General features: G+C 42.9%; 1 protein-coding gene across 2 annotated transcripts in view; it reads right to left on the bottom strand.

Moving 5' to 3' along the window:
• Nucleotides 1-23,532, bottom strand: part of znf710b (zinc finger protein 710b) — a 30,399-nt gene extending 6,867 nt beyond the window's left edge. Inside the window, exons 1-2 of one of the 2 annotated variants that reach the window (XM_030079795.1) lie at nucleotides 23,359-23,532; nucleotides 506-2,083 (exon numbers count right to left, since the gene is read on the bottom strand). In XM_030079795.1, coding sequence (XP_029935655.1) covers nucleotides 506-2,041 — 1,536 coding nt within the window. In that variant the 5' untranslated portion in view covers nucleotides 2,042-2,083; nucleotides 23,359-23,532. Of the gene's footprint in view, nucleotides 1-505; nucleotides 2,084-4,064; nucleotides 4,121-23,358 lie in introns of those variants that run through there. The other variant, XM_030079787.1, reaches the window with a different exon arrangement.
• Nucleotides 23,533-25,041: the final 1,509 nt, after the last annotated feature.

Genomic DNA, 25,041 nt, shown 5'->3' with positions numbered 1-25,041 from the left:
ATTTTTTAATCAACATTTATAGCCTAGGAGTTTTTTTGCTGAGTGCAGACCATATCTTTAGTTAGAACAGATTGGTTTGCTGGCTGTACACACCTCTGAGCTCCAAAACTGGATTGAGTGCCATGAGATTTTCATTCAGAACACAGATCTGAAATTAGGACACAAAAGGAAGCAGTACGGTGGATGGATGCCTGCCAGGGTGTGTGCTCTTACCTGTCTACTTCACTCAGATCTCAGTGGGTGAAGGACAGAAGATGAACTGAGGAGAGGCCCTTTGGACAACAGAGGTGTGGTAGCCTCCCTTTGGTGATCCGATAGTGCCTCTGTCTTTTTTTTGTGTCTGTTTGTTTTCGCTCACCACTATCACTTTTTTTGGTTTTTACGTGACATAAGAAAAACCTCAACAGTCTAATGAGCTATGCACATGATATTTACAGTGTGTCTGTCACTAAAGCAGTCAAGGAGTCTGGGTGGGAGCAGAAGTGTCCGGCGGCGGTGTCAGTACCTTATGAGTGAGCGAATGCTGCCGTAGGTGGTGGAGCTGCACAAACTCCAGGCCGCACTGGGAGCAGGTATAAGGCCTTGGGCTCTGGTGCTTCAGGAGGTGGTTCTGGAGCTGGCTACGGTAGGCAAACGATTTGTTGCACTCTGTGCACTGGAAAGTGTGGGGGCCCTGGTGGCTGGTCTGGTGGCGTTTGAGGTGGGCGTAAGTGGGGAACTCCATGCCGCACTGCGAGCAGACGTGGCAGCGGCCACGTTCGTGCTTGGCCTCATGGGCCCGCAGCTCGCTGGGGTAGGCAAAGCCACGACGACAGAAGCGGCAGCTGTAGGGCTTGACATCAGTGTGCTGTAACATGTGTCGCTTCAGGTGGCTCGTCTGGGTGAAGCCCTTCTTGCAGACAGTACACTTGTGGGGCCGAGTACCTTGGTGGGTCAGCAGGTGGGTTTGAAGATGACTAGGCTGCTTGAAGAGCTTCCCGCAGTGCGGACAGGCGTGCGGCTTGATGCCATTGTGGCCCAGGATGTGTGTTACCAGATTGTACTTGGAGGTGTATGATTTGTCACACATGCGACACTTCCAGCGTTTCAGGCCATCTCCGACATCCACACAGTACGACTCGTCGATCTGGATGTTAATGTCTAGCCGGTCCACTCTGCGGCCGCCGTGTCGACGAGGAGGCTGGTGGTGATGGTGCTGCTGGTGCTGCCCTGCCCCTCCTCCACTACCGTCTGCCCACATCATGCCCTGGCTGTTATCTTCATAGTCGCCCCCCATGCCCATTTCCCCCGAGTCGTAGCTGCCCACTTCGCTGGTCTGGAAGTAGCTGCTGATGGCTTCCTCCTGCTGTGTGGGCTTCATCATGTTGTTCGCCTGGTGTTCCACCTCCTCCTCGTCCTCCCGGCCGCTTCGACTGTGGCCCCCCATGCTACGCTGGCCCTGCACCCCTCTGTGGGCCTGCTCCCCTCCTCTGTGGCCCACCTGGGAGGGAGGAGGGTGCCCGTGTGTGTTGGACTGCTGCTGGTTGGTGGCGTCCCGCTCACACTCTGTGCAGTTCTTGTTGGTGGCTCTCAGGGCGGCTGGGTCTACCTGAACTAAACCACCTCGAGGAGCCATATTGTTCAGCATGTGGACACATGAGGCCATCCCGGAGTTCACACCTTCCCCTTTGACGTGGGAAGAGGACCCATCGCCACCTTGAATGCTGTGTCGATCGGGGCCGACCATTTTTCCGTCAGGGTGTTGGGGAGGGCCCTGCTGCCACCTCCTCTGACTGCAGCTGGGTTGCATCTGGCCGTCTTCTCCTAAGTTGTCTCCCAGGTAATCTCCGTTGGCTCCAATAAGCTGGTCTGCGTACTCGTAGTCGACTCCGTCTACTGGGGGTGCGGGGGACTCTTTGGGTTCGCCAGTGTAGAAGCCATTGGGTGCGATGGTGGCGCCAAACACTTCATTCTGGGAGATGAGACCTAGCACGGCGGCCTGGGCCAAGGACAGCACAACTACTGGATCAGTCTGTGTGCCTGCGTCCACCAGCCTGGCCATTACCTTGGGCTCACATCTACCCAGGCGCCGGCTCGCCTCCTCCTGGAACGAAAACCAACACATACACATGCACGCACAGTCAGACAGCGGCACTGCGGGGAAGCAATTAGCAAATATCTCCACAAATAAACATAGTCAGAGGTGTCAACAGCCAAAGGAGTTTGTTATTACACCTTCTGTTGTAAAGCATGGTGGAAAAAAATGCTTGTATTTGAGATAAATAATACATTTAAAAAAAACAATTACATCTCTTTCCATAATCTCTCCCTTATTTGATGGATCTATGACTCGTTACAATATTATTTAAAGGTTATGCCTTTAAACAGGTATAAGCTAAGGAGAGAAAAGTCATGATAAAAATGATAATAGTTAGGCAATAGCTTTTCCCATTACCAAGGTGGACACAGCACACTCTCCTCCAATGGGAATATGTCCTTCATCTATCCTAATCCAATAAGGACAAAGGTGTTTAGGCTCATCCTCCAATCAGAGTGTCTCTCTAAGCCCGTTGTCAAGTGAGAAAGAAAGGAGAAAGAAAGAAAAAGAGAGAGCAAGAAAGACAGAGAGACAGATAGAAAGAGAGACAGAAAGAAGAGCCTATTCCCAGGTCTTTGGTCCAGGTATGAATAGTTTACCTTTGTCAAGACGGTCTGATCATAAAGGCTTTGGATGTAGTGATCTGAGATGTAGTGATGCAAGAATAATGGACCTATGCAAGACATTGTCTTAATCCAATGTGCTAACCATGTATGACTGGTGTGTGTGTGTGTGTGTGTGTGTGTGTATGTGTGCGGTGGGATTAGATGGCCTGCTGATCTACACACATACACACATACAAGTGAGAGATAGAGAGAGAGAGAGAGGAAAAATAGAGCCAGATTAAGAAATAAAGAGAATAAAAAAAGCAGGGAGGCAAGAAAGAAGGAGCAGACAGAGAGGAGGAGAAAAAAAACAGGAGAGCAGAGAGAAAGAACAGGGGAAAAACAGAGAAAGCAGAGAGAGAAAGAGCAGAGAAGCAGGAGAGAGCTTAGAGAGAGAGACAGAGAGCAAGAGAGAGAGACAGAGAGAGCAAGAGAGAGAAACAGAGAGAGGAATAGAGAGAGACAGAGAGAGGAATAGAGAGAGCTTAGAGAGAGACAGAGAGAGGAATAGAGAGAGCTTAGAGAGAGAAGGGGGGCATAGAGGCTGGGCAGAGAGAGAGAGAGAGAGAGAGAGCAGGCAAGAGAGTCTAGTGGAGGGGAGGGGGAGAGGAAAAGAGAAAAAAGAGAAAATGAAAGAGGTAGAGGGAGAGTGAAGGAGAGATAAGGAGAAGGGGGAGGGAGGAAGGCTGAGAGAAAAAGAGAAAAAGAGACAGGAGAGGAAGAAGAGGGAGGGAGGGGTAGAGAGAGGCAGGGAGGGCAGAGTGAAAGAGTGAGAGGGTGAGAGAGTGAGAGAGGAAGAGAGGGAGGGAGGGAGAGAGCAAGGCAGCAAGCAAAAGAGAGCAAGAGAAAGAGAGAGGAAGGGAGGTGGAGAGAGGGAGAGGCAGTGAGTAACTGAAACACACAGAGGAAGAGAGACAGAGAGAGAGAAAGAGACAGAGACAGAGAGAGAGAGAGAGACAGAGAGAGAGAGAGACAGAGAGAGAGAGTGAGAGAGAGAATAAAAAAGACAAAATGAAAGCCAGACAAAATGAAAGATGAAATTGTGAAGTGACAGAGACGGGTGAGAAATAGGAACAGAGAGAGTTTAAAAGAGCTTGGAGAGGATGTGTCTAAAAGCCTTTGGAGAAGGCGATAATGATGAGTTGACGGCGGAGACAATTCTTACTTAATGAGAAGCAAGAAATTGATGTCAACTTTAAAACACAAACAAACAAAAACAACAACAAAAAAAAAAAGCAACACACGCACACACAAAGAAAATCACAAGGAAATCGAGGCGCTGCTGGTGTCAATTCCCTACCTGTCTCTCAATGAATGTCATTAAACTACTACTTGACATGCTATGAGTAAATGCCAATTTGCTGCCCAGCCATTAAACTCACCACGCTCCTCCTGCTGTGAGGTTTCAGGTGCTTTAAGGATCTCATTCTTCAGTGCGAGTGTTGAGTGAGAATAGACTATGTTCCACTCCTATTTATACGTGAGGGAAGGAGAGGGGGCGGGGCTAACAGGTCCCGCCTCCTCAACACAGTTTCGGTAGTGACTCTGGTCACACCAGCACAAACATAGACCAGACACACACACACACACACACACACACACAAATAAACAAGCAGGCTATTCTTTGAACAAATAAGTGTGAGGCTTTCAGCTCCTGAAAAACAACAACCAACAACAACAACAAAAAAAGAAGCCCACACAGATCATATATCACTGACGCACATGGCTCCTTGATAGTCCGCTGATAAATGGGCTACGACATCCTCAAAGTCACCAGACACACAAACACACACAAATATATACATGTGGCAAACACACAGGAATAAAATCAACACTGTTTCAGTCTGAAATTACAGCCCTACCAGGCAGCACTCATGCAATTCATTCAGCCTCTTTTCTCCTCTGTCCATCTTCCTGTCTTTGTCTCTGTCTATCCCTGTCTGTCTCTCTTCCCCTAGCTTTGTTTCTCTGTCTATCGCTGTCTTTGTCTATGTGTGTCCTATGTATCTCTCGTCTCTCTGCTTCTCTTTGTTTCTCTCTCTCTCTCTCTCTTTCTCTCTCACATACACACACTCATTTATCAAGAAACGCTTATGAGTGTAGAAAAGTATTGTAAGATTCTTTCATGCACAGACTTGGATACAAGTATATGATAGGAGAGAGAGATAGAGAGAGAGAGAGAGAGAGGAGAGAGAGAGATGGAAGGTGACTGACAAGGAGATGAGCGAATGGAAGTGAGAGAGAGCATGGAGAGAGAGAGAGAGAGAAAGAGAGAGACAGGAGAAGGAGGAGGAGGAGGAGAGTGGAAGGAAAGAATACTGAAGAAAAAGAGAGGGGAGGGGGTGGGTGAGCGAGTGTGCAAGTGAGTGAGAAAGGGGAGAGAGAGAGAAAGAGAGAAAAAGAGATGGAGGGGGATGGGAAGAGAGGAGCAGAATGCGGTAAAAGAATATGAAGAAATGGAAGATGGATAGAGAGAGGAAGCAGACAATGAGAACTGAGTAAAAGAATGAAGATATTTTACTATTGTTAATGACGTATCAGATCAGGCCTGCTAATCACTCTTAGGATGCCATTAATGATAAACACAAAAGGCCCAAATCAGGCTGCTGATTGACGCCTAGAGACCCATCAAAGGTTTGAGTGCGAGGAACTTTCATCTCATTTCGTGCCATCGTGCAACCAACAAGCCACAGAGTGAAACTGTGAATGAGTGGAGAGAAGGGATAGACATGGTGATGTGAAATGGTGCCAAAACTGGCCACAAAGAGCAAAAAGGTCATGTTTCTGTCGCCCGTGACGAGATTGGGACAACACAATAAAAGCTGCAAATAAAGCAAGGGGAAGTGGGAAACGGGAATCCACGCTGAAAAGCAGCCGTCGTGAATGGGAAAACAAAATTTCATCCCAAAGAAGTGATAAATAAATAACTAAAAACTAGACTCAACATGTTGTCCCCTATGCATGATGCAGCAACCCTTCTATTTGCACGGACGGCTAAAGGGAGCGAAAAACAAACAAACAAAGAAGCCTTACTCCTTTTGGAAACATGACAGCTCACAATGGATGACATGTTGGAGCTTAGAAAGCATAGACATTTGATAGTAATTGTTGACGCTGAAATATTTATGAGTGTGTGAGTTAACAGTCTTCTACGATATGTTGTATGACATCAGCAATAACATGGATTTCCGAAAACTGAACATCTTTTCCCTTAAGGTCATACACTGTCTCAATGACACTAAACCACCACTAATAACAAGCCTGCATCCACATCTTTTGTTGTTACTGCACTGTGGCATGGCGACACGGAGTGCATCTGTAAATTCCCAAACTGAACACAGTCCTTTGTTTATGGTAGTTTAGCCAGCTAATATTTGTTAGTATGCAGTCCTCCAACAGCAGACGATTCACTTAGCTTCTATGAGACTGAAAGGCAAGGCAGGACTTTGACTCAGGCTGGAGGGATGTAAGGCATAACCTCCTTGGCGTTAGCAGAAGACCGCTCTAATGACTTGAAAAAGTAAGGATTTGATTAAAGAATACGGAAATCTGGAAATGATGGGGGGAAAATGCATGACAACAGGAACTGACATGAGACATAAACAGTCTAAAAAGCAGGAATTCACAAAAAAAAAAAAGGAGGGAAAAAATGTCATTACTTAGAGCTTCACATTCAACATGAACTGAAGGCACTGCGAGAAAATATAGAATGTAGGTTGTGTTTGAAAGGCACTGTAGTTAGATTTATGTACTAAAGAAAGTAATTATGGTTCAGTGATGGTGCTAGGTGTACGACCTGCGTGTCTCTGACACATTAAAATCCAAAAGGACGCAGTAAACTCACAATTGACATGTCCAGGGGACGCACCCTATTTTTTGTCTAATAATGCTACATTGTGAACAACAAACCTGTATTGATATCATAGACATAAGCAAAAGAAAAAAATCACTGTCAAAAAAAAAAAAAAATCCACTAGTCACTTCGTCATCATTAGTCATCACCGCAACATGCTTACTTTCACTGCAACAAGATCAATCCTCGCAGCACAGATTTCATCTCAGCAATCAAGGCTACAAACCTGTTATTGGTAAATAAACTCACATGGCCACTGTCAATCATGCCGATGATGATTTACCGTCCATGGGGAACACCGTGTTGAAACAGTAGAAATAAACCAAACAAACCTTGTTATCCAAAAAGGTTTTCAGATCTGGGATTTTATTTGTTTGATTGATTTATTTTTTGTTTGTTTGTTTAATTTGTTTAACCATAATTTTAACTATATAACATCAAACATGACTTTAACACTACAATTTCTCACAAAACACAAATTTTATTGGGGACCCACTCAAATGACCACCTGCGGGTCCGAGGACTCACTACATTGAAATCCTATCAGCGTCACTGAAGGTTGCCTAATTAACATGGGTAGAAAGCATTCACAGTTACCAGTGGGAGTTTAGGCTATCTTCTCTACAAAAGCTGTTCCGGGATTTGATCAGGACAATACACAGAAGCAAGAATTTAAGAAGAATAAGAATCTTCTTCATTTTAATTGGAAATGTATGGCAATTAAGTATCATTTAAAATAGAAGAACAGAGGTGCTTACTGTTCTTTGTTTTTACATCTTCTGTACCTTTCCCGAACATGTGCTGGGTTTTCACACACACAGTGCTTAAACACAACAGATAAATTAAACATTTTACTAGTCCATAGTAAATTTATGGTGAATTATCTAGTTATTACACTGTTTCTTTGATGGTTGTTTTACAGGATTACTTATGGTTGGTTTAGGTCCAAGTCCATATGTTGCTGTGTTCTAGTTTTGGTTCATGTGCAGGTTTCAGCAGTAAAACTGTTATTACTCATAGATGCTTTACCATGACAAAACCACAATTTTTCAGTGCTAAACCAAAACTTCACTGAAGTGAAACTCAACTGTTATGTTTTTCTCATTTCACATTTTCTAAAGCAATACCGGTAACATTTGTGCTCTAGCGGCGTACCACTGCTGAGTTAATGTCAAGGAAACACTGCACTAATTGAAGCTCCAGCCAAGACGAAGCCTGTCCTCTGCGAACACTGTTTGAGTGGATTCTATGGGTAGCTACGGAAGCTAAATAAACTGGCCGGGCTGGTGGCCAAAATCCTTAAGTTTCACCCCTGGCTGGTGCAAATACATGGATGATGATTTCCGGCCTCAAGACTGCTAGTCCAGCAGCCACGAAGGTATTAGCATGGTGTCTTCTCAAATGACTTAAAACAGAAGACAAGAGATGGCAGACACTCTTACTGAAATGTCAGAGAAATCTTTCACAGTCTGACTCTAACAAGTTCGGCAAATGGGAAACTGCTGCATGTCGAAGCTCAACATACTGTATGTCAGTGATCACAAGTTTATAATCCAAAGAGATTTTACTGTAAAGTTAGTGAGGAATCAAATTGCCTGCTTCAATGCTGAGAGCTACTGTAGAAGACCACATAAGGCCAGGGAGGCAAATCACAGAGCCCACCTGGGTTCAGCTGAGAATAAAAAAGACAAAAGACTTGTGTAACTGTAGAAATCTGTACATTGGTTTTTAAACCATGCTACGAATCCATTCCCACGGATCTGTAAACCATGCATGTGAATCACAATTCCTGTTTTCTGAAGAAAAAAGTCATTTGAGCGCATAGATTGCAAATTCAAGAACACAATTTACAAATCCATGGGCATGGATTCGTAATTTGAGGGCACAGATTATGAATCTGAGAGTACAGTTTATAAACCGTGTACACTGTTTATGCACTTAAAAAATGTTATTTTGGGGGCTTTACTGCACTATGGAAGCGAATGGAGAGACTCAAATACAGTGATATGGATTTCCAAAAAAGGGGAGCACGGAGCAACTAAAAAGGATATTTCAACACCACATGGACTCATAACGACCAGGTAACTATACAACCCAATACTCACAAAGTTCAAATTTGCTTTAAGGGACTGTACAACTACATCCAAGAAACTGACCTTTTAGTAATACATAGTTACTAGTGTTTATTATTATACTGCCTCTAGAGTCAAAATTTATCATCTCTAAAATGATCAATTTAACTTAATATAGTTGATGAAGCTACAGTTTATTTTTGCAGTTATTGCAGTAGAACAACTATGCATTCATCCAGAGGAAGGGAAAAAACTGATTTCCTATCAATGTCACTTCCAGCCTCAATTTTCAGGGTTCTCTCCAGAACCATCAGTCTGGCCTACGTGTTGGAAAAATTCACAAATTTACTTAAATACATAACAGGTCATTAGTCCCCATGTCTAACATGAGCTGGTCCTCTGTCAATGTGTAGAGACATAATTCAGTTTTGGCACTTTACAGGTTACAGTCAAGACAACAAAGATTTTGATGCTGTCTTACCATTAATGTTCATCACAAAATACTATTCATGCAGTTGCTGCCTGATGACATCAAAATGTAGCCAGTGTTACTTCAGAAACTAGCTACCTACTGAAGCTAAATGACACCATCTAAATTAATGTGGGCTAACTATCCCAGACAAAGTTTATGGGTGAGGGATGAAGTTAAGATCACACGCACCACAGCAACCAACCATGCCGACACCCTCCCATCCCTGCCAGATGCTGCCTGGCCTGGTATGCAATTTTTGGGGGGAAAACACCGAAAACCATGTGTTATTAGTTGCTTTTTGGTTCATATTGGTTTATTTCCTTTTGAAATATTAGCCACCAACTATCACAGCTTTGGCAATTTGTCCACTGACAGTTGCCTCAATGGATCATAATGCAAAGCAACAACCAGACATGCTGTAGTCTGAGCAAGGGGGCAACCGACTTTTTCAAAACTGGGGGAAAAAAAATAAATAAATAAATAAAAAAATAAATAAATCTTTTGCTATTACTAGGCCTTCACTATTGCTGGCACTAACTCCAGCACTTTTAAACAGCAGCATATGGAATCTACAACTGACAGCAACATCTGCTCACTCGTAGTCTGGCGCTTGTCGAAAGCCATTTTCAGAAATGTAGAAAATCAGTATCTGAATCAGAAGTAAGGAGGCAAACTGAGGGGAAAGTGGTTCTTTAATAAACTAAATTGCAACACTTCATTACAAAATATCTCCTGGGATGCACTGAGCATCACAGGCTGATGGTATAGAGGAGTGCAATAGTATCCCATGGTGGATTTCTGAGCTAAGCTGACTAATGGGCTGGTGTCCCAAAAAACTCAGAGTATTCCTTTAAGTGTCAGACATCTTGGTTCATCCGTCCTCTAGAGACACACACAGCCGGGACAGAAGAGGCCGCTTGTGCCCTGTGGTCTATCTCACAGAGCCATGGGTAGACAGTTTGGCCATTGCTGTCTTCATGGGCAGCCATGTTAGCTCCACATTCTTGACCTATGGCTGTTGCTAAGTCACTTCGGATTCAGCGCCAACTAATTACCAGAACATTAGGACTCTTGCCACAGCGCAATTTGGGAGGTTATTCAAACCTCTTTTTTTTTTTCTAGACAACACCTATTAGAGCATTATTAAGAGCAGCAACATGTCAGTCACAGCAGAAGCCTCCCGAGCTATCAACGGTTACGGCCCTTGACAGCTCATCCCAGCTGTGAAGGAGGAGCAGTTCAAATTATGAGGCCGCCCTGTCTGTGAACCTGAGAGGTGAAGCAGTCACCTGGTTGATCTAGTTTACATTCCAGTGAGGCTTACCATTGCCAATTGCGCCTGTTTTCTAGCCTAGCAAGTTAGCCACTTGTTGAATACAGGCTAACAGAGCCACCTTGTTGGGGTACGCTGGTGGCTTCTGGGCAGTTTGTTACAGTAAGCAGGCGATTATATTTGGGTTAATGTGAATAAAAAGAGGCCAATGAATAGCACCATAAACTGTTTGCTTGGATAAGAAAACATGCAATATGGTGGGGAAGGAGGCTTTTATTCAAGGTATATAGTTTTATTATTTTAAATGTTGCTGCTCTCTCCCAGTCAGAAAACGTTTGTTGTGTTTGTTGTATCGTTGATAAGATGTTTTTTTTAATAAAGTTTGCACCATAAATGGCATGGGGAGCACGGTAAACAACAGGATAGAGAGAACATGGAGGAAAAAGAGAGAGAGAGAGGGAAACGGCAGAGGAGAGGACAAAATGGGGGCGTAATGGAGGAAGCAGAGAGAGAGAGAAAGAGCAGGAGAGAGAGAGAGAGAGAGAGAGAGAGAGAGCAGGAGGGAGAGAACAGATGATTGCATGGAATGAAAGAGGGATTGAAGGGGGAGGGAGGGGAGGAGATACAGAGAACAGGGAAGGGAGGGGGAGTGAGTGAGTGAGTGAGTGAGTGAGCGAATGAGTGAGGGAGCGAGTGAGTGAGTGAAATGGTAGAGTGAGAGAGGAGGGAGAGAGAGAGAGAGGGAATGAGAGAAAATGAGAGGCAGCAGCAGTGGGGGAGGGGAGGATGTTAGAGGGAGAGCGAGAGAGTGAACAAGCGAGAGAGACAGAGAGCGAGACAGAGAGAGGGAGAAAAAAGACAGAAAAAGAGAGAGAGAAAGAGATGGGGCAGGGAGCAACGTGAGAGAGAAAGACAGGGAGGGAGGGGCAGTGTGCAACGTGAGAGAGAGAGAGAGAAAGAGAGAAAGAACGAGGGAAAGGGAGGGAGAGAAGAGGAGAGAGAGCAAGACAGAAAGAGAGGGAGGGGTAGAGCGAGATGGAAACCGAGAGCAAGAGAGGGAAAAAAAGAGAGAAAGAAAGAGGGAGGGAGGGAGGGAGGGAGGGAGGGAGGGGGAAGGGAGAATGAAAGAGGGAGAGAGGACGAAAGAGGAACAGAAAGAGGGGGAGGGGAAAGAGAGCTGGAGAGAGAAAAACAGAAAGAGAGGTAGAAAAGAAAGAGGTAGAAAAAGGGAGCGAGCGAGAGAGGAAGAGAGAGGGAGAGAGCACAAAACGTATCTCTCTCTATTTTGTGGTTTCACAAACATGGCTGCAGCAAAAACACACACACTCACTCACACACACACACACACACACACACACACACAATGGCATTGTTGATTTTCACCAAGTCTCTCTCTCTTTTTCTCTCTCTCTCTCTCTCTCTCTCTCTCTCTCTCTCTCCCTCTCTCTCTCTCTCTCTCTCTCTCACACACACACACACACACACACACACACACACACCAATATGCCAACATCAGTTGTGCTCACCCATGTAAAAGACTCTGTTCAGGTGTATTTTGAAATCCCTGCCAATGATGATGCTAGGCCTTGCTAACTGTCTTCACACTTCGCTTAATTTAAGTTATAGATGCTCAAATACATGCAAGTTGCTTAAATGCACACACACACACACACACACACACACCAATGTCCACTGAGTGCTTCGAGCTATGCCCATGATTCAACTGCAAACAAATGGAAACAATGTGCAGTGTAAATATCAGATGATTTTGTGCAAAATGTGCCCGTCTTTGAGATTCACATGACATTAATAGACCTAGAAAGCAGACGGATAACAAAGGGCTTTACTCAGCAGGAACATTTTACTCGTTTAGATTTTGCAGTTTATGCCTTTAAAAGGGCTTAACAAGGCAACAGGAAGTGATGGAGTGGACCCTGAAAGAATTGACACTGCAGGGCTTAATGTCCTGGGGACAAGAAATGCATTAGGAGCAGTCTTGATTGTTCTTTCAGACACCACGGGAACAAGAGACCAAGGGGCCTATTTTTTTTTTCTTTCCTGATTAGCCATGTATTTTACAGCCAAGCAAACCACAGTCCAAATCATACCTTTATGATACCGTTTCACTGCAGCAAGCGCCTGGTTAACACGTTGACAGAGTGGATTTACATGCTGTCATCCCTCAATTTAAGCTGTGAGTAACAGCAGCAGAACTTGTAGGGTTACAGTCTCACCTGACACTGCAGGTGATCGCTTTGATTAAGTGTACCATCTTACACCGTTAAGCTTAGCTAGGTAGCCACACAGACAGTTAACCAGCTAACCCCCTAAAGCTGCATCAAGCCGGTGTTGTGATGGTTGTCCAGGCCGAGCAGGCAGACGTTAGCGGCTCGCAGGCTGGGAGGGAAAACAGCACTTCCCCACATGTGGCTGTGTGATAGCTCACTGTGTATCCTGTATTATGTATGGAGGACCACAGCATCAGGCGTTAGGAATTGTCCAGCATGCCTCATTATTCTGTGAGCTGTGAGTGAGCGCCGCTCTGGCATTGTCTGTTCAGCATTACTGTCTTTTTCCACCACTCACAGCAAAGGATGTTGGAGCGCGGTCTAAACGAACAGGTCAACCAATTCTGCTGTTTTTCAATTGGGATGTTCAGACCCTAGGTTTGCTCCTGAGCCCAGAAAACAGCCAAGTGGTCAGGGCTTTCAGGGCACATCCGGTTCTTTTATTTGTTCGTTTGTTTGTTTGTTTGTTTGTTTGCCTGTAGCGAAAATGAATGGGGTTTCTTGTTGGCATTTGGCAGTGTCATCCTGTAAATGTTCAACTGTGTATTTAGAAAGACCACAGAGTGCATCTGTTACATTACACATTACAACCATTGCATGTTATCAACATGATGTTTTAAACACACACACACACACACACATATGCACGCATCCCTAGATGTTAACTTCAATGTCTACAACCATAATGCTAAGCTAGCAAATGCTAAGCTAGGTAATGCTAGCGACTTGTTTTTTGTTTTGTTTTTTTTTTCTTTTTTGGTTGCACCTTAAAACGTGTTTGACACCACAAAAATCACCCACCTAAATCCAAAGATACTCAGCGTCCGCTACAGACCTTGTTTGAGGGACTAAACAGTTCCTCAGTGCGTTTGTTGTCTCGTTCTTTTGGCAAAGCGACTGAACCGGAAGCTCCAGAGTTGTTGGTCTATTCTCAGTTCAGTTCCAGTACCCTCTGTAGTTAACTTATTTATACCATGATATATGGAAAACTGTGTTACTTTAAAGAAATATTTCACCAAAAATCTATTTTGTATCATATACTTACCATAGGCTTGAATGTCTGACAAAAAAGGTTTTAATTAGGCTAATGCCTCATGAAGAGCAAAGGTTCCCCCAACTGTCCACTTCTGTTAGCATGGACAAGACTGGCATCCATGTAGCCAATGAGAAAGGAGCTCGACTCCTGGCCAATGAGCAAACGGCAGGGGCGGGTCTCCAGCTCAGTGAGGGTAAAGGCCAGTCGCACACAGATAGGTTTGGGAAATGCTAAACAATTGAATGGGGAATGTTTGCAAATATGTTGGGTGATCCCCATAAAATTTGATGACAACATTCATTTCATTCATTCATTCATCTTCTAAACCGCATATCCTCACTAGGGTCGCGGGAGTGCTGGAGCCAATCCCAGCGCTCATAGGGCGAAGGCAAGAAAACACCCTGGACAGGTCGCCAGCAGACACGGGGAGAACATGCAAACTCCACACACAAAGGACCCTGGGTGGGAATTGAACCCAGGACCTTCTCACTGTGAGGCGACAGTGCTAACCACTGCACCACCGTGCCGCCGACAACATTCATGTGAAAATGAAATGTGAAATGTCAGTGGTAAAGATGGTTGTAAGAGTTGAATTTTTGCAACAATATTCATTTTGTCCACAGGATGGAACCTGGAAATTTGGGTGACCCATGACCGTCCCTCTAGTGACATCACCAGGCGCAGCGGGGCAGCCGTGTTAGAAATATCGCCATTGTTAGACCTTTTTTTTTTTTTTTTAACTGCTATTTGTCAAAGTCACAAATCAACTCCAACAGAGATAGCTACAGTTTTTACTTCATTCTCCATGAGGCATGTGATAAAAATCTTCAAGATTACTTGGGGTTACGTACACAATACAAAACAGACAGCTTTTGGGTGAAGTATTCCTTTAAATTGTACTATTACAAATGCAATTCTTCTTTTCATGGGTTGACTGACCTGAACAAGGGGGTAATGTAGTTGTTTCTTCTATCTGAGAGAGGTCATTGCAGCCAAAAAAAAAACAACAACTAAGAAATAATATTAATAATGATAAAACACTGCTTAGACAGCCATTATATGTTCCTCAAATTCTGAGGAAGACATAGCAATGGAGGATAAATTGGGGAAGATGAAAATGGTGCTGGAAGAGCACCTATCAGCATGTTGTGTTCAGAACACACATTACTGCAGAATAAAATCTGTTTGGGGTACAAAACCATAAAACACTCTATCCATAAAACCAATCTAGTAGTTACCAGTAAGTCATTCGCTGTCTTTCAAACAGCTCCAGATGTGAAACCCAGACATCTTGCTTGAGTCTTAGTTCTTGTTCTAACAATAGTCAGTTTTCTATAAAGTAGGAAAGAGGATTTGACAGCAAAACGGCAGTCTGGGTTGACTCGTGCACAGCGGTTTAAAGGAGTCAAAACTCAGTCCCATCAAATATTTGACCCCACACATCTTAAATTTCAATGTGAAGCCGTACAGTGAATACAAATAATTGGCTGCTGATGCTAGATGTCACAATAACCAAGGTTGTGAGGGGAGGAAGCCCCCTCCTCTCCAGAGAACAGCTCTGACATAAAAATAACCCATTTGTGCCCATTTTAAACACTGAAATCAAAGCATCCAGTGCTGGGGTCATGCTCCCCCGACCGTGGGGTGAACTATCTTGCCCTGTGGCTCAGTGACCCACAAACTTCTCCCTGTTGTCATGAAATTCTATCAGGTTAAAGAAAAACATACAGGCTGAAGCAGGGGCGCCGTATATGGGGAAAAGTTAGGACAATTCCAAGGGCCCTTGCCTGACAGGGGCCCCAAAAAAAGGTAAAAACTAATATAAAATTATTAAACCATCATCGAGTAAATAATTTTTTTTTTTTCATGGGGCCCAAAATTCCTGGCAGCGCCCCTGAGCTGAAGTATTAGGACAGTGAGCAAGACGTGTATGTATTTTAATATACTTTTGCTAATCTTTCACATATTCTTGCCCTGTTGAGGGGCCAAAAAACTGCACTGATAATAGGGGTGTAACGGTTCAGTAAAACATGGTTTGGATTGAACTGCAGTTTTTGAGTCACGGTTTCGATTTCGGTTTCGGTTCTGGTTCGGTTTGTTTTGTACATTAGGGAGAAAAAAAATACTGCTATTTCCAATGTGCTCTTTAGTTTGTCTTATTTATAAAAAAGTAACTTCTTTTTTCATTCAGTGATTTTGGGATAACCATATGAAATCAACAAATATTCTTTCAAGGGCCAAACTCTATGTAGGCTATTCAAAACAAACATAAAACACTTACAATATATTCATTCATTCATGTGGTTGTATCGCTCTAATACAGTGGATACACTGCACTTTGTAGGGTGTATTGTGTGTTGAACGGTTCTTTTCTTTGGTTTTTTTGGGGGGTTTTACACCCCTAGCTGAGTGTTTTTTTGGCCCTGTACTCAAGTTTTGATCTGAAACCCATATTACACAATGCCACCTATGAAACACGGCATCAAAGCTGACACCAGGTATAAATGATACATTACAGCAGCCTATTGAGGAAGATATATATTTCATGTAGAGTCCTTTGGGAACAGAGTCCCATTGTAAATTCCACAACATGAAGCATGTCAACTGTTCTTGGCAAAATGTTATTTTTACTCTCTTTACATATGACTGGAAAACGGTAACATGACTTCTATTGACAGTGGCACAAACACAGAACATCTCACTGTTATTTCTCCATTTTCACATGAATCTGGGGTGACAGAGCAGACGAATCTGGGTTACTTTATATTTATTAAGGAAATCAATCCAAACCAGCCAAACAACACTGAGAATATAACTGCCTTTTGAAACTGACTGAAATGAATTTAAACCGATCAAATCAGAATGTTTTCATTCCTTTGCTTCTCATTGTGTCACAAATGTATTTAAAATGGCATTATGAAGGGTCTAGGTATGAAACGGTCAAACAAAATGACTTTGGGTCTAATTCCACGCTCAAATACGGTCTAAAATATCGATAAACGTCGACTCTTCTGCTCTCCTAAATGCTGTTGTGGGCCTACCATTTTGTTCCGGTGCTTTGTAACTAACAGTTTCAAACTACATCACTCGTTTCTCTGCCTCTCCCAATCACTCTTTCCTCATGTTTCCATGGATACGTTCCCCCCTTTCTCCCCCTTTTTCATCACTCTCTTCTTATCTTTTCTCCTCCAGTATCTGTACCATTCTTCCATTGCTCTCTTTTTTTCCAATCAACTTCTTAATTACTGAGACCTAGTTTACCATATCTGTAGCATGGGGAGCCCCAATAAAAAGGTCACGACAGGACATGAAATAATCCCTGTTATTAAAGAATGGGGCTATTTCAAGAACAACATAATAGTGATCTGACACTTCAATGATTCCCAGAGGGAAATTCTCTTTAAACTTGACTTCCTCGGTCAAAGATCAGAATGCAGGGTCAAAATACAACAGCACCCCTGGAGCTAGTTGGGATCCAGGGTGTTGCTCAAAGACACTTCAGCCGGGCAGATGCTTGGATACCTTGTTTGGCCTCCCTACTCACCAAGCCTCCTGTAAGTCCCTCTAGCCTTCTTAATCTAACCTCAGTGCCATTCTTCAAAAGTCTCTGCATGCACTCGTGATAACATCCTTTTCCTCTATATTTGGTAACTACACTTCATCTGATTGTGTTCATCAGTAAGCCTATCTGTTCCCAGCTCTCAATTGTGGTCAGAGCTATCTGGCGTCAAGACAGACAGCTGTCAAAAGCCTCACAACACACCGCATCCTCAGCATACACAGCAGACTAGCATCTGTTTAAAAATACACACTCCTGCAGAACAACCAGGCACTGCCACAAACTAAGTACTAGACACAATGAGATGAAACTGATACTCATCTTCTCTCGGTGACACCACAAAATCAATAATTTCATAGCTGATACCAACACAATTCTCGATGACCCGATGTCACAGCAAAAACAGAAATGCAACTCGGCACACACAACTTTAACAAGTAAACAGAAACTTTATGTGTTTCAAATATTTGAATATATAGGCTACATTAGAATAAAAACACTGTGTTACAAGAGTGACAATGGCCTCCCTTCGAGTGGAAAATAAAGCAGGCAGCCCAACAAAACACTAATTAAAGATGAGAGGAACAGTATGGAATCTCCTGCTGCAACAACATACAGTGGTGTGATTAAATCCTCTCATTCTGCTTTACAGTCCTGTAAACATGGCTGCAGCTCTAGGTGCTTCAGTATCTACACATACAAGTTAAAGCTATTGCTGCTATTGCTTCCAAAAACTTGGCATTGACATGGTGTTTAAGTATCAGTTCTTGCGGCATCTCTATTCTTCTTACTGCATGCACAATGCTTAATTGATGAAAGAGCTCAATTGCCAGAACAGGGACTCCCATTAATAACTTCATTTTATTCCTCTACCCAGTGCAGTAACCTTATCCAAAGCCACGGTGACCCCAAAGGCCTCAACTGATTGAAATCTCAAAGAGAAACCGATATTCTCACACATGTAAGGAGTTAATTCAATTCACCTGTGCAACTACTTTCCAAACAGCCTGAAAAATAATCCAACTGCAGCCTCCTTATGTACGACACATCACCAGTAAACGCCTGATACTGGAGTGGCAGGCTACAAGGCGTCAATCAAACCTGCACTGTAACATGGCCGTAGTTTCTCTGGTTTCCTAAAGGACAACAATTTCCACCGAGGTGTAGTTCAGCTAAACACATGTGACCATCTGTAAGGCCACCAACACAAGCGCACCCAGCCCAGCATCACTGACCCAAGTGTTGCACGGCATCACGACAAAAGCCTCATCACCAAAAGACAGAGAGAGCGAGTCAGTGTGAAAGGAAAGAGAGCAAACGAGAGAACGGGAAATAGAGAATGGCACAGACAGAAAGGGAGAGACAAAAGAGATAGGCATAGGTGTGCATGAGCCCATGCACACACACATGCATGTGTGTGTGTGTGCCGACACACAAACACACACAGCTGAAATTACATTCAAGAGGACATGAACCAGGCTCCTGTTCTGCAATATGCTAGAAAGTGGTAGTTTGCTATCTGAGTAGAGCTGAAGGCCAAAGCTGATTATGCTTACCTGGGCGACATGGCCAAAAATGTTACCAGGATATAGATTTATCACATCAGTCCATATCAATAAACACCTCAATTTACATCAAATAATTAGGTCACAAAGTCCACTTTTTGCTTGTATGTGAAATCTGTAGAAAGCAGAATGCTAATCACTATCATTCTGCTCATTTAGCCTGGAAGCAGAATAATACAGTGTGCAGTTCCTGTGTGTGATGTGTGTCTCCTCATTTGTGACCTGGCGTGCAAACAGACCTTTCTCTGTTCTTGCCACATGATTGGCAATTTGTGTCTTAATCATGAAATAAAACTGGTATAAATCTATTGCCATTTTATTGAACATTTTTGTATTTATATTGAGAAAAAATATACTGTGATTATTATCGTGTTTTATTGCCTATTACCTACTGTGGCTGACTGACTGGTTGACTGACTACCTGGCTAGGACAACAGCCTGTAGGCCCTGATGATTAAAGCCCAATCATGAAACAAGATGTGGGCTAACAACCGAGATGCAATCAGAATAAAAACAGAAAACGGAGGAAATAATGAAAGGAGGAGAACAGTCGTCTTCATTAGAGACGCCTAGGAGCTGAACATCCAGATTGTAAAACACTGGCAATAGAATATTTTCATCAACAAATCAATGAACAGATTGGACGATACAGTTTTCGGTTAAAAAAGCATCAAAATATAGTCAGCGCCATTAATCTTTTTTTTGTCATGCAGAGAGCTGGGCTGGATTTGAGAGGATTGACAAGCCCGAACAGACTAGCCAGACAACTAGTAACAACTTCACACAGCAAAAGCTGGCAGAGACACTACTTAGCCAGACCAGCAGTGAGACCAAAACTGACAGGCATGACTTGCACTTAATAAGCATTACACTCTGCGTTCTGTCTATTAAAAACTTCCTCTGCATACACTCCGCCATGCAAATCCCGAGCCATATTGAAGATTTACAGACAATGACTAATTAATAATGGTCTACATCTGGTCATAAGTGATATTTCAGCAGCAAAACTGCACCACTGCATGGATTCTAATAGAAAAAAAAAATCATGTAATTTCATTTTGTCTTATCAAATTCTTTGGAATAATAGTAAAAGTTGATTTGAGTGAGGCTGAAAGGAAGTGGTGTACCTTCTCTTCGTGCAAATTTGTACATGTGTGTGTTAAACTTTTAAAAAATTAGGTAAAATGTGAGAGAAAACAGGATTTCACCTGTCCACCACGGCTTGTGGACAGGTGAAATCATCACTGGCCGATTGCAGATTACTCTAGGAATAAATCTAGAATGTATTTCATGAATAAACAAAAGTCTGTTTTTACACAAACATCTGCTCCTATCTCAGGAACAAACTATCTAGTGAGGCTAATAACTAATTTTCCAAGAGTAGTCACCTTCATTCACCAGCACAAGCAACAAGGAATATCACTTGCATTATTAACAGAAATTGAGCGAGGTAGTGAAACTGAAAATGTAAGGACTTCAGGACTGAGGGGTTTCAGATGAGCAGAAAATTGTATCAAACACTAAAAGCAAAACAGTGACCCAAAGGCAAATTAATTGCCCTTTATGCAGTGATTAAAAAAATAAATTGCACAAATTATTAATGAAGCTGTACATAACAAACTTGTAGCTTACTTAGACAATATGATTACATTCATTTTGATATTTTTCAGCTTTACATGAAGGGTTCAGTGTTGCAGACCCTACATTTTCTATAAGGTGGTATTATAACATTCAAATTCCACATTACATTCATAGATAACCCATACAAACTGAGAGGCACAACACTCGAGAGGTCATTCAGCATGGCTATAACCAACAGGCCCTACACATTAGGCCTTTGTGCTTCGAGAAACATCATCCTCTGTTTTTTCTTTTCTTTTTCTCTTTTTTTTTTTTTTTTTTTTAACCCTGCCTGCAGCACAGCGGAGCACTGCAATGTGCTGACACCATCATTGGCTGCTCTGAACCTTTTACCCCAACCATATCCCAACTTCCCACGGGACTTGGTCGAAATAGCAAAAATCACTAACATTTATATGTGACAAACAAACATAAAAATAGATTTTGATTTATCTTCACATACAAGTTTCAGTGTTGTTAAAAAAAAAAAAAAAAAAATCATTGTTGTTTGTTTATTTTTATGGATCCCCATTCATTAGCTCACGTCTAGATGACAAGCTAGAGGTGCTGCTCAATCGGCTCAAAATGTTTAATAGTGAGATATTTCCCTGTGTATGCCCTGGTCTGATTTCTATGTGTCTGGGTTGAAGCACAGTCAACATACTCACTGATGATACATGAGAGAAAGGCTTCTGATCCTCCGCGTAGCATACAGATGTGTAGTAGCAACAGCAGTAATAACACATTATCGATCCAAACTTTGGGAAATTCATTCATCACTGTACAATTCAAGTATGCCAAGAAATATTGAAACTGTGCAATTAAACTTGGAGGCATCACTCTTGCTGACCAAGTACAAACCCAAAATGCTGGGACCTCGCCAATGCTTTTTATTAATATTGACAAATTTCTGGGCACAAACTGGTAGCCCATCAGAGGCTGTGTAGAAGAACATAAACAGTCATATTTTAAAGACTTGCTGTGGCGATTGTTAAATCAAGTGGCATCCCTCTATCTGAATGTGTATCTGATACACAAACATAACTCCATCATCGTCATCATCATCATCAAACAGGCCTTCACCACTACAATAAACAAACACTGTCTACATCAAACACCTGTATTGTCCACCACTGAGTGCAATACATAAAAATCACAAAGCAGAGCACATAAGACAGACCATTAACATACAGTAAACACAAGAGACTCAAGCAGCCAAAGGAGACACAGTGAAGTTGCTAGTTTCATTTTGTGACTACACAGTCAAAAAAAAAAAAAAAAAAAAACTTGAGGGAACATATCACAATCTGAGCTCAAAACAACTGCGAGAGGAATGACGGAGCTGAACCACAACAAAAGTTGGTTGCAGCACCGCAAAAGCCTCAAAGCCAAGTTCAATGACAGGGGAAGACTCCAGTCAAAGACTTGGCCATACATGCATCTCATGTCCTTTTTCACAGTGAACCTGAACATATCCTGGGTGAGAAACCCAGCAGTCACCCATTAGGTCTGACATGGGTCACTTTCAAAAATGAATGTGAAAACAATATGTGGAAAAAAGAAATCTGATTTGACAGCAAAATAAACGTATGTCAATTTGTTGCATCTGCTTGGCAGTAAAACCCTGAAGAGCAATGCTGTATCACTTTAACATTTCCAGCTCAATTTAAAAGATCCACAGACTTCAAGGAAGGATGTCTTTTTAATTATTATCAGCTACTGAAGTGCACTGGCAGTGAATAGAGTCACATCACCCCAGGCATACTCTACATACCAGCTGGCAGCCTGGGCTGCTGCCTAGGTGAGCAGTAGGCCTGCACATATAGCATTCACAATATATGATTAAGCATTGCATGCAAGGGGGGAGGGTTTTATTAAGGCTTGCCTAGCATTTCAATAAGTGAAATGGCACTCAAGTCACTTATCTAGCAGTTTGGGATTTTTTATTTTATCCAAGCGCATATGCAAATCCAGGCCACTCATATTCCTAGACATCCAGTGTGAGATGCATTTCCCTCAAGTGCTCAGCCAGTGGAGGGTACCTGACACACTTAAAGTGGCCTTTCAGTGATATCTGACAGCCAAGTGACGCGTCAGCCAACTGGTGGCGGTAAGCCTGTGTCTCCCGGCTGAAACAAGCAGCTCTACAGGGCTATAGGTTATCTGCTGCATTGCATCTTCCCGGTGCGGTGTCAAAATATCCCCGCTGCACACAGGGTTGTGACCAAACTGTGGCCTCAATTGCATTGCATGCCACACCAAAGCTGACCAAACAGCGGGCGCATCAGCGGATGGATGTCAGCGCCAGGCAGTTTCACAATGTAATTGTGCACGCTTGGCTGCTCGTAATAAAGCCATATTCTCCCGCACACGCGCTGTATCTTTAAAAAAAAAAAAAAAAGGCCTGACAACTTAACAGGAAAAACTTTGTTCAAGACGGGCCTACGCAAGACATCTTGGGCTCGGCCCCGCTATTCGCATGCAGGGATAGGTATACATATGTAGACTATACATTAATGATGTACAGACACGGGCTAACGTGGCCTGTTGTAGCCCCGACTCCTGCGTCCCTTTCCCCCATTCTCTCCATCCCCCTCTCGACGCCATCTGTTTGTGGCATGAGAGAATGTGGAAGTAAAAAAAAAAAAAAAAAAAGAAAAAAGAAAAGACGACATTTTGACTGTAGTTGCTGACCTACATCGGCCATTTGTTTTCGGTAAAGCGTAAAAACGCAGCGAAACGTGCACTGCGAGGGGGGGGAAATCATGTACAGCCAATAATGTCGCCATAGACACACGCATATATTTTCTCGGCTGGTCAGGAGGAATTTAATAAGTTACGGTAGGAAACACTCCGCCTCGCCGGGCCGGACAAGTCAATGCTCCGCCAGCAGCCTGCTCCCTCTATTATCAGCAAATTAGAAAAAAATGCAACTCACCTGATTCCAAAATCGGTTTATGGTGGCGACGTGACTGTGATTATTTTTAATATCGGAAAAACAGTTACAACGGTGGGTCCCCGTTGTGTGTAGCAGGAAGGAAGGAAGGGAAGGAGAGAGGGGCTGACGTGAATGAATAAACAACTGAGCTCCTCCTCAACGCCACAAGTAAAGGAGGAATGTGGCTGACTTAGTGGAATCCACCAGCAGCCACTATTTGGCTTTAACCCTCATCAATTAATACCAACCCTCTGCAAGCTTCAAAGCCTGTGGTATCTGCTCCTTTTTTATACCTAACCCGGTCGATGTCAATTTACCATTTTAAAATAGCCCTGGTCTACTTTGTGGGCAGCACTAACATGCCATGACAATTTAAAAATTTAGAGACATATATTTATTATTCAAGCCCTGCATTTTTCTATTAAAACCAATAGCAACCTATGACAAGGCTACTAAATTCACTGTCATGCACATGATTTGTATCATATTAATCAAATCCACCAGATGGCACTATGTCTGCGTCCTGACAGAGCTGGATACATGGCATGATAGGCCGAATTTCTTCAGTGCATTTAATTCAATGAAATATCCCTTGCACCTTATGTTACACACACACGCGCGCGCGCGCACACACACACACACACACACACACGCACACACACACACACACACACACACACACACACACACACACACACACACACACACACACACGAAGAAGAAAAAGAAAAAGAAGGATCGTGGCAATCCTACAATAAGAGTGCTATACAAAATCACAGTAAAATTATAACTTAAACACCAGAACCAATATGATAACATTCCAAAAACTAAATATCATACCAATACCCCATAAGAATACTGTATGATTTGTGTGTGTGTGTGTGTGTGTGTGTGTGTGTGTGTGTGTGTGTTTTGTTTGTTTGTTTGTTTGTTTGTTAAGGAAGATGCTCAGGAGGCAGAAGCTGGAAAAGGGAATTTTGAAAGGGAACAAATAGCTCCTGTGAACCCCAAAACACTAGCGCCTGAAATAGTGAATATAAAAAATACACACCAAGGCTTTAAATTGGTGGAGTAGTGATGCTTTCCTGGGATGTAACAGGAAAGGCAGTGATCTTGATAGTGAGGTGTCTCTTATTCTGTTTTCAGCACTTCTCATCATGGGGCCCACAACTCCTAGCAGGTCTGGTCGTATATGAATAAACAACACAACCCTGTTTTTTTAATGTTCACAGAGGATGGCACTGAACATCTTGTTGTTTTCCTTCACTTGTTGCGTCCAAATTTATAGTGTGATCAAGCTTTTTGAATAGCATTTCTTTTATCGTTCTTAAATTATTGCCATCCAGTAGGGCTGGGCTTCCCTTAAAGAATTATGCTCGATTAACTCGAGACCCTGAAACATGGTTTAGAAAAAGTTTTCAAATGGTGCTGCAAAGTTTTTAACGTTGATGGCATTCTGTGTCTTGACAGCAATTTACAGCTGTGGCACTAGATGGCATTAGCACTCCATTGAATTTGTGTGTCAGTATTTCCAAAAGTGTGACTCCCATTTGATTAGGATAAAATGAACTGCTGTAACTGTGGGAATAAATGCACCAGTGTCTTTCTCACACGGGGATGTTGATACTGAAATTCTCCAGTAAAGCCAACAGATGAATCTCAAATGTCAAATGGGCTGGCAGC

Source organism: Myripristis murdjan, chromosome 3 (genome assembly GCF_902150065.1).
Source record: "Myripristis murdjan chromosome 3, fMyrMur1.1, whole genome shotgun sequence".
Lineage (NCBI taxonomy): Eukaryota > Metazoa > Chordata > Actinopteri > Holocentriformes > Holocentridae > Myripristis > Myripristis murdjan.
This window is presented reverse-complemented; position numbering and strand designations above follow the sequence as displayed.